Raw genomic sequence first — 18,372 nt, 5'->3', positions numbered from 1 at the left:
TGCACCAGAAAAATAAGATTGGAGTATTGGGTGCACCATACAAAAGATCAAGATGCTGGGTGCACCTGAAAAAGAAAGTCAAGGTACTCTATCCAAATATTAAAAACGTATTTTTAGCTAAAAAATAATATTCATCTAATCCTATTTATAAAGCAGCAAGAAAATTTTATGTTTTTCTTCATTCTATTTATAAGCCAAATCAATAATTTTAGTATGAATATATGATTTTGTGCTTCATTTATTGTTAGCTTTTTTTTAATGAAAAGTATATATATTAAACATGATTAAAGTCCAAAAATTGTTATATTTTTTTGGGTTAAAAATTGTCATATTTTAATACCGAAATAACTATTGCAGTTTTAAATTTTTTTTAATCTATTCATAATACATTAGAAATGCCCTAAAAATACCACAAGAGGAACAGGAATCGAGACGGACAAAACAAAATCCACTTGAGCTTTGCAAATATAAGTATTCAAAGTGCATCATTCATTAACCCGGGGGGGGGGGGGAGCCTATCTCATTAAGACCTTCTCAAACAAACCTGTCTTCTATTTCTCCTTCTTCGTCTGTTTCTTCGTCTTCTTACTCTCACAATTGTTCAGTGAGTACCATCGAGCATATATGCACTCTTGATTATGATCTTCTTTTTTTTTTTTTTTTGGCTTCTTTCTTTTTCAGTAATATCTTTGGTTTTGGGACGTATTATATGTATTCTGATTCCTTTGAGAATCGTGTTTTTGTTTGAGATTTTTTTTCTGATGAATTTTTGTGTGGTTGATCTGGAAGGGGAAGTAGTGAAGAAACCCTAGAGGAATGGGGAAAGCCAAGATTGCGATTGAGAGGATTGACAATTCAACCAACAGACAAGTCACTTTCTCAAAGAGACGAAGTGGTCTGTTCAAGAAAGCAAGAGAGCTTGCGATCCTCTGTGACGCACAAGTTGGGGTTATTGTGTTCTCCAGCACCCACAAGCTCTATGAATATGGAAGCTCCAGGTTCCTCTTTCTTCTCCCAGCTTAATTATCTTCGATTATATGCCTTTAGATCTTGTTTCTTTGTGAGATAAACTTTCTTGAATGTGATGATATTCTGTCAGATACTGTGTGGTTGTTCGTACTCAATGAAATTAACCTTTTTTATTAGTATGTTTTCCCACTTTCGTATATTCAAGTGTATATAATGCGATCTTGTAATTGGTGCTTTAGTTTTCTCTGTTTTTTCGCGTTTTTCTCCTCATATATCCTTGCTTTTATATATGTGTGTGTATATATATATATATATATATATATATGATCAACATCCATGCATTTGTGTTTGAACGGTGTTATTTTCAGAATCACCTTCTCTGAATCGCGATGTTATCAGTAACAGACGCTTGATTTTCTCCTTTTCTCCTACCTTTGTTCTTTCTATTGCGGGTCGCTTTTAATTTAAGACATTATGTAAGATAATTTGTGTTAATTATACACACACACACACACACATATATATAGACACACTTATAGGTAAAGTAGTGAGGCCAAACTGCGCTTGGCTTCCTGTAAAATAACCATCCAAATTAATCCCTCACTAGACTGGCAAACTTTTCTGGTTAAATTGAACTGCACTGCCATGACGCACTTTTAGCTAGCTAGCGTTCATATATACATACATAGATCCACAAAACTACAAATACATACACACATAAAAAGATACCTCTTTTATATCTATATAAGGAAAATTAACCATTTAATTCTTATATTTAACTTGATTAAAACTCACCGAATTTTCACTTGATGCAGCTCATTCTTTATTAGTGTGTGTGTCACCTTAAGGCTGGTTTTAAATTGAAACAAGTTTTGAGATATGAGTGAGTTCAATAAAATATATGGTCCATTATTCTGAAAGGATATGCAATATTATTTGTCGTACAAATAAGCTTTGCATAAAGATGACGAATCTAATATAAATGTAAAATTATAGTACGTCTGAAAATTCAATAAAGCCGTATTTATTTATATAATATGACGCATATATATGTATATAGTATAGAGACCTTATCATCTTTTAAGTAAAAAAAGAAAAAGAAACGTTACCTTTAGATTCAAATTAAATATGATGTAATTCTAAAATTATGTATATCCAACACAGCCAATCGTTTATTTACCACAAATGCTTACAATTAGATAGATTTCTCTCTGTGTATCGCGTAATTAATGAATGAGTCACGCATGCATATTATTCATGGCTTAAGCATATTGCAACTCTTATATTAAGGACAGAAGATAATATTTGCAAAGACCCTGTATCATTTAATTTGTTCATGAATGTACTATACATTGACAGAAACTTGATTTAATTTTAATTTGGTTGATTGAATCCTCTGCTTAATATTGGCAGCCTGAAGTCAATTATTGAGCGCTACAATAAACGAATAGAGGAACATCATCATCCGCTCATGAATGCTGACTCAGAAGCCAAGGTACAAGACCAAATGCCTTGTTCCTCTAATATTTTTCTCCCTCTAATGTTCTCTAGTGCCCTTAACCCAACTTCAATTATATTCCCAAATGTTGATATCTCAGGCGACGAAATAGTGTAATTTTCAATTTTTTTAATAATTTTTAAAAAAAATATAAAAATGTATAATCTTAGAGTATTTATAAGTCCTGTTCAAGTAATGATATCCATAAATCATATATAATTCCGAATGTAAGTTTGGTTGTGTATTCTTGCACTTGTCAAGGGAAAATGGGAGAGGAGGTGAAGAACTTCCGTCTATGTATTTATTCTACGTACCTTGTACATCTACAGCCATAGGCCTTACTTATATACCACCTGTGGTCTTTAAACTAGATAACTAATCTGGGAAAATCAAAAAAATTAGTTAAGTTGGGTAATTATAACAAATATGTGTTACTTGGCGAACTACCCTTTTTAATTTTGTATATTAGAACTATCCATTGGTGACAACCCTTTACAAGTTACAATCAATAGGGTTAGTTTAGATAAAACATTATAAATTTAAGAGATAAAATGGATTGAGGTCTATAGTTGGGATCAAATTTAATTTCCAACTAACTCTTATATTGAGAATTGGAGGTAATCTATAACATTTCTCAAGGTAACTATATATAACAGACTAAACGAACATAACTAACATATTACTCTTAATATCTGTAACAGACTAAACGAACATAACTACCATATTACTCTCAACACCCGTCTTCGTCATTATTATCAAGTTTTATGTGTGTGATTGTAAACGTTCTCTCATGATTGCCACCTAAATCATAGTCTGCTTGCTTTCTGGGAATTATATATCTGGCCAATGTGAGTATGTGGACCATGTAATCTACGCATGGCTCGCTAGAATCATCTTCATGCTTATGAGTAAGATATTCAGTACTTCTTCCTTATGTTCTTTCTTTCTTTTCTTTCTTTGTTTTTTTTTTTTGGGCTACAGTGGAGCCGTTAGTATCTGGATCCTATTATCTAAAGTGAAACTAATTCTGCTGGACATGACTAAAGTCCCTTACCCTATATTTGGTGTGAGGGAAATGGAGGGAAGGGGAGGAGAAGGGAGAAAAAATTTTAATGAGCTCAATTTAAAAAATTTAAAAAGAGGGGTTTTGAGATTTTAATAAAGAGAAGATGTAACATAAAAGAGTAATAAAAATTAATTAAAAGCTTTTAAATCCACTTCTCTAATGTTTTAAATCAAGATCATTAAAATTTTTCCTTCCCTCTATTTCCCTAGCTCATACCAAACGGACAGTTAGGGGGTAAGAATCTCCTACCAAGGGTTTTTCTTGTAGCCAGGGATTAAACCCGATACTTCTAGAAGCGGCCAAAGTACCTACCGCCTTAAGCATCCCCAGTTGATCTTCTTCCTTACATTCAATATAACATTTTTGTGCTGTATTTATTTGATATGTATCTGTTGTTGCACTTGGTAGTTTTGGCAAAGAGAAGCAACGGTCCTGAGGCAAGAACTTCAACAATTGCAGGAATTGCACAGGTAAGAAGAAGAAAATTAGATACATTGGAACGAGAATTGTTACATTTTGCTAACAAAATGTTGATCTCAATACACACTACTACTTCCGGTCCTTAATATAAGACCCTGTTTGACTTTTAGTTTGATCCTAAATATAAGACCCCAATCCACTTTTTCTCTTATATTTATATATATTTTTTCTAATGTAGCCCTTCTAACAATAATAGTTCTAGTCAATACACTTGATCAGTAAGGACATTTTAGGAAAGACAACATCTATTTAAGACAAATAACTAACTCAACTTACTTTCTTAATCTCCTCAAATTAGTCAACTGGCTCTTATAACTAGAACCGGAGGTATTACTTTTCAACCCACTCAACTATCATGAGCTTTCTTCAAAACTGCAAAACTATTTCATTCCCTTTTGAATATAATAAACAGGAACTATTTAGCAATAAACCCCAAGTAATTTATTCCCTTTTGGAAAATGCAGGCAATTGATGGGTGAACAACTTTCTGGTTTAGGCATTAATGAAGTGAAGAATTTGGAAAATCAACTGGAGATGAGTTTAAAACGTGTGCAGATCAAAAGGGTATGATAGTTCAGTTCAACTCAGATCTTCATTCAATTTAACATCTCACCATTCAATTGAACAACTCAGACCATTAAGTTATCCGCAGGATCAAATCTTAATTGATGAGATTAAAGAGCTACAGCAAAAGGTATTCAAGAAATCCTGTTTCTGATCTTGCCGTGTACAAATCAAATGTATTTCCACAAATCCTCACTAATTTATTGATCCTATATTGCAGGGAAATCAAATTAGTCAAGAAAATGTTGAACTCTATCAAAGGATACAAGTTATTACTAAAGAAAATGCGGAGTTAAAAAAGGTGATTAAGTTGATAAAAACAAATTTATCGAGTTAGACCATATATTCATCTTTTCATTCAAATAATTTACTCCTCTCGCAAGTGCGCTTGTGTGTGTGTGTGTGTGTGTGTGTCCAATGAACAAGCTTAATGAAGTGTTTTTATCTAGATAGATTTATGAAGCAAGGGTTATGAATGAAGAAAATGAGAGATTCAATCTGCAGCTGAGCCAGCCAGAATCTCAATCTAGTGAGCCACTCACCAAAGCAATGGAACAGGGGTATATTATATTCCTTCAAACTGCCGAATAAATATGCAGCTTGAACACACACACACATAAATATTTTTGTGTTGTTCATCCTTAAAATTACATTTGAGCCCTCGATTCTATATACGACAGATTACAGCTGCTTTAGCAGTACTTTGACCGTCCAGGGTTGTCAGACAACACCTTTGCCGTGGGAAGATCAGGTTTTAATTTCTATGTGGGAGATAGATGTTTTAATTCAAAAAGATAGTTATTAGATAATAAGCTCATCAGGAATAGCATCGGTGCAAATTTGATCAAATGTTTCTGTTATAAATGGATCAGACACATTCGATATATCTCTGTAAATTATATAGATATATTAAAGCCATCGAATGTTTCTAGTCTGGTATTATGCACGTAGCTTCTACATCTGTTGTGATCAAATGGATGGAATTCGGACACCGAAGAATCTTTGTTTACATATACCACTCTGTTCATATATGCAAGTCTCTTATAGGAAAAGAGTTTGTTTTTAAATAAGTCACTTACAGGGTAACTAATGACATTTTTTTTTTTTGGGGGCAATTTTACTCCTATTGAATAATGTAATGAAAACAGGTGAGAGATAATGTACAACGTATTTTTAACACCCTTTCTTTAATAGGGGCAGATGTGAAAAATATTATCAATTTAATGCATGTCTTGATATACAAAAATGAGATACAGGCGACTTGCATATAAGAACAGAGCAATATCTTTGTGGAAGAGCTCAATATCAAGTCGGGCTTGGGTTCCTTAATAAAGAAAAAAGGAAAAACATGTTTGGAAGATTGGAGACACTATGAGATTCATTAGAAAAAAGCACATTAGAGGCCGCAAGTCCAAACTGGAAAAAAGAAACTCTTCAATTTTATATTCACTCGTCTTATATATGGAGAATCTTACATAAAGATATTTAACTAATTATTAGTTAAATAATTAGTCTAATTCGTATTTATCAATATGCATGGCATAGTAATAACAGCATTATTTACACCGAAACAATGGATTTTTTTCTTTCCAAATCAACATTATATTGTATGGCATAATAACCACCATACAATATATACAAATTGCCATAGCAAACCAAAAAATAAAAAAGGGGTAAAATATCCGAAATTACTCTTTCCAGTCCTTACTATAGTTAATAAAACCTAAAAGAAAAATCAAATTGACAACTAATAAAGTTTAAAAATATATGTAAAAGGGAAATTAAATGACAACTATAGGGGAATTGACGTGTGTGTCCGAGAGGTTAGTCTCTTTCCTCTTGTGCAATATAAGCCCTTAGATTAATCTCCATTCTCCAATTGATTTAAGTTGTGTCATAGATGCAATTGTCACCTACACATAGAAACAATATCATGTAAGATCATAATCGAAGGAAATGAAAATATTAGGAACTAAAATTCAAGAAAAATATGCATTTAAGCACTGAAATTTCTAAAATACCCTTGCACAATTAAGACTAAATTAACAACTAATTTATAGGGTGAAAAGCCCAACATACGAAAGAAAAACATAAGAAAATAATGGAAATTATCAATGAGTTCTTGACTTAATTCTTTCTTTATTAGCTTCTCAAAGAACATAATAACGTCTCATACCTACTAATGGACAAATTATCTCATCAAATTTGACCATGCAAATAATCATATACAAGTATAATAAAAAAATTTTCAAACAACGCAACAAGAGTACTTAAGAATCGACAAATATTTATGAGTAAATGAACAATATGCCAAATGTACGTTCGACGTTCAAAATAAAATTCAATATTTTCGTAGGAACGTACAAAACATATGTACGAGAAATCTACATAATCAAAATAATAAATCGAGGATTGTTCAATTATTACTTTTCCCAAGAAACAAATTGTCAATGTGAACGCAAGTGTGAACGAATAACAAATTATATGTAGCAGTGAAGCTATAACCAGTCTACCTACTTTCTGCCAAAAATTTTCAGTAAACAATATTGATAAGCAAATAAACAATAATATACCTACCAACGTGCGTACAGCGGAAGTTTAATAAATTGAACTTCAATAAAATTTATAGGGACGTATCAAGTATATGAAATAAAAATGTAGATAATTAAAATACGAAATTGTGGATTTTTTTAAAACTACTTTACCCACCCCAAGAAACAAACTGTCGGGTTGTCAATGTGAACGCATAATAAATTATATGGAGCAGTCACGTTATTGCCAGTCTGCTTTTTACCAATTAACGAAACAGGGCAATGAGACAAGTTAAGAACTTACAAGAGTAATTACGATTCGATTCGTCCTGTTGTTTTATAATAAATAAATAAGTAAATAATTTTTAAAATCAATTATCAACAATATAATATACCATTATCTTATGCTGGTTTTATATTAAGGACCGAAGATAGCATATAACACCTTGTATATATGGATTCTTCTTCTATAAAACGAACATTATCTTATGTTAAGCATTCGATTTTTTTTTTAATGCACACACATCACCTAGCATAAACTTGTCTAACTTATTTGAAATATTTTATAAGCAGCTTTTAATTATGATTTGTGAAATACGATGTAAGTATGTAAGAGAGATTTTATCTTGACTTATATAAAATGTATTTATAAGTAGTTATATAAGCAGATCCATACGGGCGTTAAATCTGTGGGATGCGCATGGGACTTTTATTTTGAAGTGAAATGCAGTGAATAACACTAAAGTTATTGTTTTGGTGTAAAGAGAAACATTTACAAGGGCTCCACTACAATCATGTTGATTTCGATGTGAGTGATTCAATTATAGGAGGCTTGAATTTCTTCCACATATATCTATATGTGGCCCCTTCATTATTTAATTCATACACGTACCAGACCAAATCATTGGCTACAAAATATTTTCCACTCTCTCTTTTTGCTTCCTCTGTATTCCTGACCAAGGAAATGCACTTCACAGTTTGATTTGGTGTTGGGATTAATTTTTTTAAAAATGATTTTGCTGTGTTGGAGGTAAATATGTGAGAGAAGTTTAATTTTGACTTGCATAAAAGCACTTTTTTAAGAGTTTTTAAAGGGTTCCCAAACTCCCCTACTACATATTACTACTTTTTATTTTTTAAATATTAAGAAAATTAGTAAAATTAATTATTTATAATTACTATATTATTAGTTTCTCTAAAATATCCTCTTTGGTAATATGATGGACAAGAGTGCAATATCAACAAATAACTAACTAAATTAACAGATATCATATTGGGAAACTGTACGTTGTCTATGACTATGATGGACAAGAGTCCTAATATTATTATTAGGACCCAAACCTAAGAATTCATACTTAATGAAAAAAGGATATTGAAAGCAACGGATTTATCTCTTTCACTCATTTCCAGACTACCTTTGGCATCAAATAGGTAACATGTACTGGACAAAACAATGAGAACATCGATCCTTCATATTCCAAAACTGAAGTCCTAATTATAATTAACCTTTTTAGATTATACCTAAAACATCCCATCCAATTAAAGCATATTTTAATTTAAATAATCATTTAATTAACAATGTGATGATGAATATTTGAGGGTTCCATTTTGTTTTGTTGCTTTCAAAATAATACTGTGACAAAATATTGGGGGTATCTACGTACTGGGTATTCCCATGTTTGGTTTGCACATAAATTCGGCCGAGAAGCTTAATAATAATGATCAATGCTTTTTTGGATGTTTAACTTAATTTGTCATCTGGGAGAAAATCCACACCGTCCGATCTCCAATCTCATGGTCGAACCAATCTCCACCGTCTATGCATTCTTTGACCCGTTCCTCCCTCTTATAGTCCTATAAATACATCCAATATAATTAAGCACTTGACCAGCATGCCCATGCACTAAGAAAGAGTAAGCGACTTCCCAATAATCATAGCCCAAGAAATGCCAGCCAACGGCGATGTGGAGCTGACCACTCCGGTGAAGGCTGCGCCGGGGATGAACCAGAGGTTAGACGTGGCGGTGCATAACAGGGCAACGGTGGAGGCACTGTACAGGGCGTTGCTGGGACAAGGGCACATGGACAAAGTGGCCAAGTTGATAGCAAATGACCTGGAGTATTGGTTCCATGGTCCACCGGGGAGACAGCATATGATGAGGATTCTGACCGGCGAAACAGTGCTGAACAAGGCCGGCTTCCAGTTCGAGCCAAGGAGAGTGACGGCCATCAGCGACTGCGTTATCACGGAGGGCTGGGAAGGACAGGCGTATTGGGTGCACGTTTGGACGTTGAAGAGTGGGTTGATCACAAAGTTCAGAGAGTACTTCAACACTTGGCTGGTCGTGAGGGATCTGAGGGCAACTCCGGCGGCACCAGTGGCGTGGGTGGAAGATCAAAAGCAGGTGGAGAAGATGACGTTGTGGCAGAGTCAGCCTCGTGATCTCTATCGCCGATCCCTTCCGGGATTACTCTTAGCCATTTAGCCACAATAATATCATCATTTTGATCTTTTTATAAACCAAAAAAAGTTGTACTTAGCATGTAATAACACTTTGATTTTCAAAAACTCAACAAATAGCGTGAAGCATTGTGAGTTCAGTACTTTGTTGGGCAGATGTGGGTCAAACCGTCAAGTGTTCGAGAAAATAAATTTGAGAGAAAACAACAATAATGATTGTGTCAGAAAAAGAGGGAGAGAAACTATGAAGAATAAAGAGGCTTGAAGAAGCATATACCGTAGCAGACATGGAATATATCTTCTTGTTTTTTTAAATGTTTAATTTACCTTCCTTTTCCTTGTGTCTTGCTTCTTATTTGGAAGGGCCTTTTTTGGATTATTGTGGAAAGAGTGAAGTCATTTATCGTGAATTAGCTTTCTTAGTTTAGAGGATCCATCATCCCATTAGATGCACCCTCTCTTACAAGGGGATTGACCCCAAAAGAGGAACCAGATTCTTATAAACTCATATTTGAAACATGTTAAATGTCAAATGTAGAGGTTTCATAGTGTTTGACTTAAAGGAATATGTGTGCATTTAAAAAGGAAAAAACAAATAACACCCAAGCATTTATGACTGAGTCGTAAGAAGTTCGGTTTTTTGGGTTAAATATTATAGATTTGATCTCACTTGCAACTGTTTAGCTTGGTTTTTATGCTAATAACAATAAAGAACTTTATGCAAAAAAAAAAAGAACTTTGATAAAAATTTTGGGTAGGCTGAGGGCGTTCGCAGCGTGTAATGTAGTGAGTAGCTTGGCCATATGACTCTATAATGAATAATTAAATAAATACTCCTCCAGTCCTTAATATAAGATCCATTTAACTAATTTGATTAGACTAAGAAAGTTAGATAAGTTAGTTAATTATAAGAAATGTGACACGTTTTTTTCTAAAACACCATAATCATCTTTCTTAATATCCCCTCTCTCTCTTCTACTTGATTATGGTTGAGGGAGTATACATAGGGGTAATTTAGAGAAAATTAATAAATATGAGAAATGGGTCTTATATTTAGGACCAAAACCAACTTAATAATTGGGTCTTATATTAAGAACCAGATGAGTAGTATGTCAGCGTCTACAGACACACATACATATGGAATAAATCATTTGCACTTGTATTTAATTAAGAATTGAGGCATAAATCTGTCCGTAAAGTATTTGCGAATGGATGCCTGACACTGTAATACTCCCTCCATCCCTTTTTACAAGCAACTTTGAATTCCATTATGTGGATTAAAAAGTTAGTTAAAGATAATAAATAGATAAATATTGAAAAAAATTTTCTAAAATACCCTTATTTATAGAGAGAGAGAGTATAAGAAATAAAATAAAAAATATTATAATAAAGAGAAGTGTAAAAAAGATAGAATACGTGATGGGGAGAGATAGTGGTTTAGAAAATGAGATAATAAATATATTGAGTATTAAAATATGCAATTAATTAGGTAAAATAGGAAATTTGCTACAAGTTTTTAAAACAATTGCAAATGCTGCTTATATTTAGAAGAAATTTTTACATACACCCAGTGTGCCACCTCATTTATGCACTAGCCAATAAAATTTTGACAGCTCAACCAATTTTTATTTTAGGTGTCTGCCGACATGGAGAAATTCTTGCATGCTCCAGGAGAACCAGCTCACATCAACTCTGACCAATCAAAAAATAACATCTCATTCAATTTTAATCCTAGCTGGCTCTCCTCATCAACAGAGGATTGACGGCGCTACGCTATAGGAACATGATTTTCATCTCTTTACTTGACTTCTCTAGTCACCATCGTTCTTCCCTCCTCCTACCTTCTTGTCCTCCTCCTTCCAGGGAACCCATTCTTCTTCTTCTCTCTCTCTCTCTCTAACACGGTCGCTCACTCTCCTACACTACCTCTTCCTTCTTTTTTCACTACACTGACCACGAATTGGTTTTTCCTATGATTACCCCCTTCACCCCCAATAAAAAATCAAGTGGTTTCTCTCATCGACCGCAGATTGCAGCGTTATTGGAAAGGTCATCACCAAGTCATCAGATTCATCTCTTTTTCCCTTCCTTCCCTTTCATTTTCTTCTCAAGGCGATTCCCAGATTCTGAACTTTACAAATTTTAGACATTGTTTAATTGATTCCTTCAGGGCCTTGGCTTTTTGGGTTTGTGGGTAACTGCTTGGAGGGCCAAAGGTTTCTACTGTCTCACTCTTCATAGTAACGGGGGCACAAGGCATGCATATTTGTGTGGGTTTGGTTCTGTGTGGTCTAGGAGTTTTTGTGGGAAAAGGAATTTTTAAGGTTGAAATTATGGGCAAGCGTGTACGATGCAAATGCAAGATGGAGGAACAAGGTTTCATGGGTGATTGAAGAGAAATGCAGCAGGAGGGAAGAGTAAATAACGACGGTGACTGGAGAAGTTAAGGAAAGGGATGGGAATCACGTTTCCTGTGGCGCCGTCTGTGGTCTGTTGAGGTGTCGAGCCAACTAGGATTAAAATTGAACGAGATGTTATTTTTTGTTTGGCCAGAGTTGATGTGAGCTGGTACTCCCAGAGCATACAAGAATTTCTCGCCGACATGTAACTGCTCCTGTTGCTATTATTTTAATTTTTCTTTTTAAAATCTGCTTCTTTATCCTCTCCCCCTCTTTTCTCATTTGCAAAATTTTTTTCAAAAACTTTCACTCTCCCTCCCTCAATTTCTGCTACTCTTCCCTTCTCTCTTCCCCCACCCCCTCTCACCCCTCCATGGCACCATCTCTCTCCCTCTTTTATACGTGATCTTGATACTTTATCCCCAGGAGCTCTGCAAATTACAAAAGCAAGTGCTCTGTTTTCTTTGCATTTCTTCCACTTGAATAGTGCTTCTTGTCCTTCATTTTCACCCTCGCTTCCCCCCCGGTCCTCTTCCTCTGTGTCTCTCTAAAAAATCTGAGGCTCTGGACCAACAACTGGAGGAGGGAGGAAGAAGAAAAAACACAAGTGCCATCAACATTATGTTGCGCTTTAGATCAAACCCATCGCAAGAGGAGATTACTGGCTAATGAAACAACGGACAATAGTTCTCTTGGGTTGGCCCAGGACTAAACTCGCCGGCCAGAAAGATGGGAGGGAGTGGGGAAGAGAGAGAGTAACGTGGCAGAGGAAGAGAGAAAGTAGGAGTGGCGGAAATTGAGGGAGGGAGAGTGAAAGTTTTTGAAAAAAAAATTGCAGATGAGAGAGAGAGGGGAGGAGAGGATAAAGAAGCAGGTTTTTTTTAAAATAATTAAAATAATTAAAAAAAAAAAGGAGTAGTGACATGAGGGCAGACACTTAGGATAAGAATTGGTTGAGCTGTCAAAATTTTATTGGCCAGTACATAAATGAGGTGGCACACTAGGTATATGTAAGAATTTTTCTATATTTAGGAATTAAAAAAAATAGTAGTTGTTGGTTATAAAAAAATGCCAAAACGAGAGTAATATTCAAAACTGTTTATTTAAGCGAACGTTGGTTACTTTTTAGTGGTGGGCCACATGTCCATTTATATTTTATAAATTAATGGATACTAGCTTAAATTAACTGTCATAGTGTTTTTGCGCCATTTTAGAATCTTAGGGAACTTTTGCGCCTAAATAAATAATATGGTGTTAGATGTGTGCTTGGCCCTTAATTTAACTGCCCAGTGAGCATAAATAAAAGAAAACAATTAATCAAGCAAGTAGCTAGGGATTTTAACATTTTGCTCAAGAAAGGATTCTAATAAAAAAGGTATATTTCTTAAGACGGCCACAAGAACAACCCCCTCCTAATTAATGAGAGGCTAAGCATATCCTAATCTCTGTTTCTCTTCAACACACGCAATGTTATAATTGGTGTATTTGATGATATATCTTAAATTCGAATACTGGTTCCGTAATCTTCAAGGTTGTTGTCGTTGACCATAAATTGACAATTTATTAATATTAATATTAATATATTAAATGTTAAATAAACCATGAACCGTGAGCTACTTGTTCTTTTAGATTTAATATTACACATAAAAAAATGCGGTTAACCATTTGAATCCTACAATAGCTTAAAAGCATCCATGAAATCATTTAATTAACATTACAAGTGGAGGATGAACAACTAATTTCTTAAACAAGCCAAGTTTTGTTGGGGGACTGCTTGATCTTCGTTCATTAACATTCTTACAGGTGTCCGTGAAGGACAAGATCTAGGACATGCTTGAAATTTAGGAAGAAAAAGACACATAAAAGAAGAATTTTAAAGGCCAAGTGAAAAATCGCCTTCATTATCCCTTCTTATTTGTTAACTTCCAAATAAAGGGAAAAAACGATGACCAAATCTTCCCTTCCCTTTTAACATCGCGAACATACCTTAAAATAAAAACTTTTTAGGTATTTATTTAAGGTTCTCTTAATAAAATACTCTTCCTATCCTAAATGTAGGATTTAATTATTCAGTTAATTTCGGTTCTGAATATAAAATTTATTTATCATATTTATCAATTTTTCTAAATTATTCTTAATGATATTCTCTCAACCATAATTAAGTAGGAGAGAGAAGGAAAATATTAAGAAAGATGATTATAGTGTTTTAGGAAAAATATGTCATATTTCTTGTGATTAACTAACTTACTAAACTTTTTTAATCTAATTAAATTAGTTAAACATGTCTTATGTTAAGGACCTTACACAATTTTTCACAACTCTTAACGTTGTATTATTGTTTTCACAATATAATTATATAGAAAAACAGCAAACTTTTCAGTTCAAGACGGCGCCAGTTAGGCAGTTATAGCCCATGAATCAAACCACCGTCATGCATTTTATAATTTTTACAAAATAACGTCAACATTCACTAAACCACCATTGTTGAAGGCTAGAATAATTATCTGTACGCCACAATACACACAGTAACAGATACCAAGCATTTTGACAAGAACTGTGCAGAAATTCTCATTTGGAGGACCTTTCAGATGCCAAATCAAGTAGCTTGCGGAAGAACTGGTGAGGATACATAGGTGGATTCTCTGCTAGTGCCCGATATAAGCATTGAAAGACAAAGTCAGCTAGAATCATTAGACGAATTGGACTAATTGGTTATTAATTATGTTCCAGTTCTTGATTTAAATGTCTCTATGTTTACATATAGATCCCTTTGTTGGTTTTTATTTATTTCCTTCCATTTGACACAAAGTTGCTTCCTCCTTCACTCACAGAAATTTCAAGTCTTTCAGATATCAAAACTCTGGTTTCACACTTCATCTCCCTCAAGCCATCAGGTGGGGCAAGACATAAAAATCTACCCAAAACCAAAAGAAAATCGCTCAAATTTATATCAATGGCCTTTACGATTTACCGACTGATTTTAAATGCAGCGTGGAATGATGGCCTCATTCAACTTTCAGATGCACCAAAGTACGTAACTGGCGAATGCCTGATCCTTGAAAATTGAAATATTGCTTGAAAGATTAAGAAAGCAAAAGAATTTGGGAGGAACGTACAAAACATATGCACTAGAAATGCACATAATCAAAATAATAAATCGAGGATTCTTCAATTATTACTTTTCCCAAGAAACAAATTGTCAATGTGAACGCAAGTGTGAACGAATAACAAATTATATGTAGCAGTGAATCTATAACCAGTCTACCTACTTTCTGCCAAAAATTTTCGGTAAACAATATTGATAAGTAAATTAAAAATAATATACCAATCAAAGGACGTACAGCGGAAGTTTAATAAATTGAACTTCAATAAAATTTATAGGGACGTATCAAGTATATGAAATAAAAATGTAGATAATTAAAATACGAAATTGTCGATTTTTTTCAAACTACTTTACCCACCCCAAGAAACAAACTGTCAGGTTGTCAATGTGAACGCATAATAAATTATATGGAGCAGTCACGTTATTGCCAGTCTGCTTTTTACCAATTAATGAAACAGGGGAATGAGGCAAGTTAAGAACTTACAAGAGTATTTACTATTCGATCCGTCCTGTCGTTTTATAATAAATAAATAAGTAAATAATTTTTAAAATCAATTATCAACAATATAATTAAACATGGTGCGGTCTTTTCTTTTTTTTATCATCAGAGTTTAGACAAAGTAAGAGTGAACCCTACGGTCTTAAAAATTGCAACCTCCCTCTTGGGTATTGATGACCTTGTGAAGAGCATGCGTACGTTATCACAGGGCTTTGCATTGTGTATTTAATAATTTATTGGAGAAATTAAGATTAAGAACTTACTTGCAAACATATTTTAAAAATAATAAGTTGAATTATAAAATATGGAAGAAAACATTCAGGCAGCCGATGGAAGAAAAGATACAGAAAATTAAAGATAAACTGTAGAATTTTTTGCCTAGGGCTTTAGTTTCAAATGTGTTTGCCAATCTCAATCTCATTTTTTCCCTAATTTATTGGATTTACGTTTTAGGGTTTTGTTTTATAATTTATTGATACATTCTTGCGATGAGAATATATAAAAACTATTTGTTCCCAAAAAAAAAAAGAATATATAAAAACTAGCCATATATTTCCCTTATGGTATGAAGGAGGAAGAATAAGGTTATAGGCTCTGCATGTCTTGAGGGTAAAAAGACCCGCCAAAAAACGTTATATAGATTTTATTATATATATTGATAGGTGGGGTGGTTATATATTCATATGTATAAAACCATTGTTAAAGTAAACATGGAAATTAATAGTTTTTTTTAATTATTATTCAATCAAATCAACATATATTAATCATAAACATGAATCCATGAATCCATAGCTCCTAGTTTGATAAAATATTATATATCTCTTAATTCAATTATGTAGATGGAAACCACATATATGTTTGTCTGTGTCTATATATAATTTCATAAATTGCTGAAGCAGCTGAATTTTAAAAATATGTTAAATATTGAATCGTTCGACCTTACTTAAAGCTTCTTAACCAAGCTTGTTCCCCCATAATGATATTATTGATATTATAAAAGTTTAATGTAGCTTATTTTCTTTCCAAAACAGAATTTATCCTTTTCAAGCATACTTATATAAACGTATTTGTCCGTACGATTTGATAAATGACACGTGCAGTGTTGGTGGGCTAAGGTGAGATGAACTCTTTTAATTAGCCTGACCGTGTGGTATGCCACTACTCAGTGCATACTAGTTGGCCATTTTGTATGACTTCCTTCCATTATACTTACATGGTCATTACGGGAGAAACACGGGACTGCAAGACCTAGTTTGCTTCTTTAATTAAGAAGGAGAACCATAATATGATCATAGACTCCATGCCTTTAGCTAGGTATATCTCGAGCACCAGTATGCTTTGCCAACTTTAAGTTTAGCCTATGGCTTCAGCGAACATGATAACAATGATTTATGAATGTCTGTTTAGCCTATGGCTTCAGCCATAGTCTGATCTTGGATTCTATGCCTTTACCTATATACATCTTGAGTATACTAGAGAGCTTGCTTAATTGGGTGCGTGGGTTGCATCACTGTAGACCTTATGTTTAGCCTATGGCTTCAGTCAATGGGATAAGAATGAACCAACTATAGACCATCTAAGATTACATATGTAACATCACATCGCTCAGATCACCCATCATATGATTTAACGGCCACTGCCCGGCCGTTACAGTTAGTCAACAGCCCAACCTCTATGCTCTATTTCATCTCCTATGCTTAGCTATGGGACTATTTTTTTAATTATTATCCCAAGCCTTCGAGATTAAGCATTCGAAGGGCATCATTCACCAAAAAGCCTCTCTCATTAGGACCTTCCCAGACGAACCTGTTTCTCCATCTTCTTCTTCCTCCCGCTATTCTTCCGTGAGTTCCTCCAGCTTGTCGAGCATATAAGCACTGTTTATTTCGATTTTGTATTTTTGTTTCTTTCTTTTTTAGTGTCATATGTGAGGTTTTGGAACGAATTATTCTCCGATTCCTTTAAGAATGGCGTTTTTGTTTTTCTTCTGATGAATTTTCGTAGCTTTACAGATTTCTTGTGTAGTTGATCTGGGAGACGAAGTAATGGGAAAAAGGAAGATTGCGATTAAGAGGATTGATGATATGACCAACAGGCAAGTGACTTTCTCAAAGAGACGAAGTGGTTTGTTCAAGAAAGCAAAGGAGCTTGCGATCCTCTGTGACGCACAAGTTGGGGTTATCGTGTTCTCTAACACCGACAAGCTCTACGAATATGGAAGCTCCAGGTATGTGGGTATATATATGTCCACACACACACACACCCCCCTTGTCCCCAGCTTCATTTACTTTGTTTTCTCGGAAGAAGCCCAGCTCACAGCATTTTCTCTGCGTTTCTCTCTTTTCGTCTATATAACATGCCTTTAGATATTGTTTCTTTCTAAGACAAACTCTCTAGGTTTTTGCATATACCTAAGTGTATCATGCGAGCTTGTAATTGATTCTCTAATTTCCTCTTTTACACGACTGCTTTGGCTTGATATATATGTCCGCGCGCGCGCGTTTGTGTTGTGTTATTTTCAGAATTACCTTCTCTGAATCTAGAGTTGACCTTTGACGCTTGTTTTTTCTCCTTTTCTCCCACATACCTTTGTTCTTTCTATTGCAGATCACTCTTGATTTGAGCCTATCATTTATATTCTCTTTGTATTAAGGATTTAGATAACTTATATACATTACATAGATCCGCAAAAATTCAAATTCATACACACATATAAAGATATCTTTTGCATATAACTATACAGGAAAAATTAATCATTTAGTACTTATAGTTTTGACTTAATTAAAACTCCATCTTTCGAAC

General features: G+C 34.0%; 2 protein-coding genes across 3 annotated transcripts in view; both read left to right on the top strand.

Moving 5' to 3' along the window:
* LOC114738248 (agamous-like MADS-box protein AGL21) overlaps positions 1-18,372 on the top strand; it is a 67,681-nt gene that overhangs the window by 25,481 nt on the left and 23,828 nt on the right. The window lies entirely within an intron of this gene.
* Positions 805-5,486, top strand: LOC114738278 (MADS-box transcription factor 23-like). 2 transcript variants are annotated; one of them, XM_028926324.1, is made up of 7 exons: positions 805-998; positions 2,383-2,464; positions 3,942-4,003; positions 4,478-4,577; positions 4,666-4,707; positions 4,798-4,878; positions 5,031-5,486. In XM_028926324.1, exons 1-7 carry the CDS (start codon positions 817-819, stop codon positions 5,166-5,168), a joined length of 687 nt encoding a protein of 228 aa, XP_028782157.1. In that variant the 5' UTR covers positions 805-816; the 3' UTR covers positions 5,169-5,486. The 2 variants fall into 2 exon arrangements, with proteins under 2 accessions (XP_028782157.1, XP_028782162.1); XM_028926329.1 differs by having other exon boundaries at positions 5,027-5,096.

This window comes from Neltuma alba, unplaced genomic scaffold (genome assembly GCF_004799145.2).
Source record: "Neltuma alba isolate B1F8T4 unplaced genomic scaffold, ASM479914v2 tig00002809_pilon, whole genome shotgun sequence".
Classification (NCBI taxonomy): Eukaryota; Viridiplantae; Streptophyta; class Magnoliopsida; order Fabales; family Fabaceae; genus Neltuma; species Neltuma alba.
Note: the sequence above shows the minus strand (reverse complement) of the source record. Positions and strands in the feature narration are given on the sequence as shown.

Bases quoted from the DNA above. Each gene is read 5' to 3' on its own strand.
- LOC114738278 (XM_028926324.1), top strand. From the start codon at position 817: ATGGGGAAAGCCAAGATTGCGATTGAGAGGATTGACAATTCAACCAAC. The intron at 4,578-4,665 runs GTATGATAGTTC...AGTTATCCGCAG, and splicing joins AACGTGTGCAGATCAAAAGG to GATCAAATCTTAATTGATGA. The intron at 4,879-5,030 runs GTGATTAAGTTG...TTATCTAGATAG, and splicing joins AAAATGCGGAGTTAAAAAAG to ATTTATGAAGCAAGGGTTAT.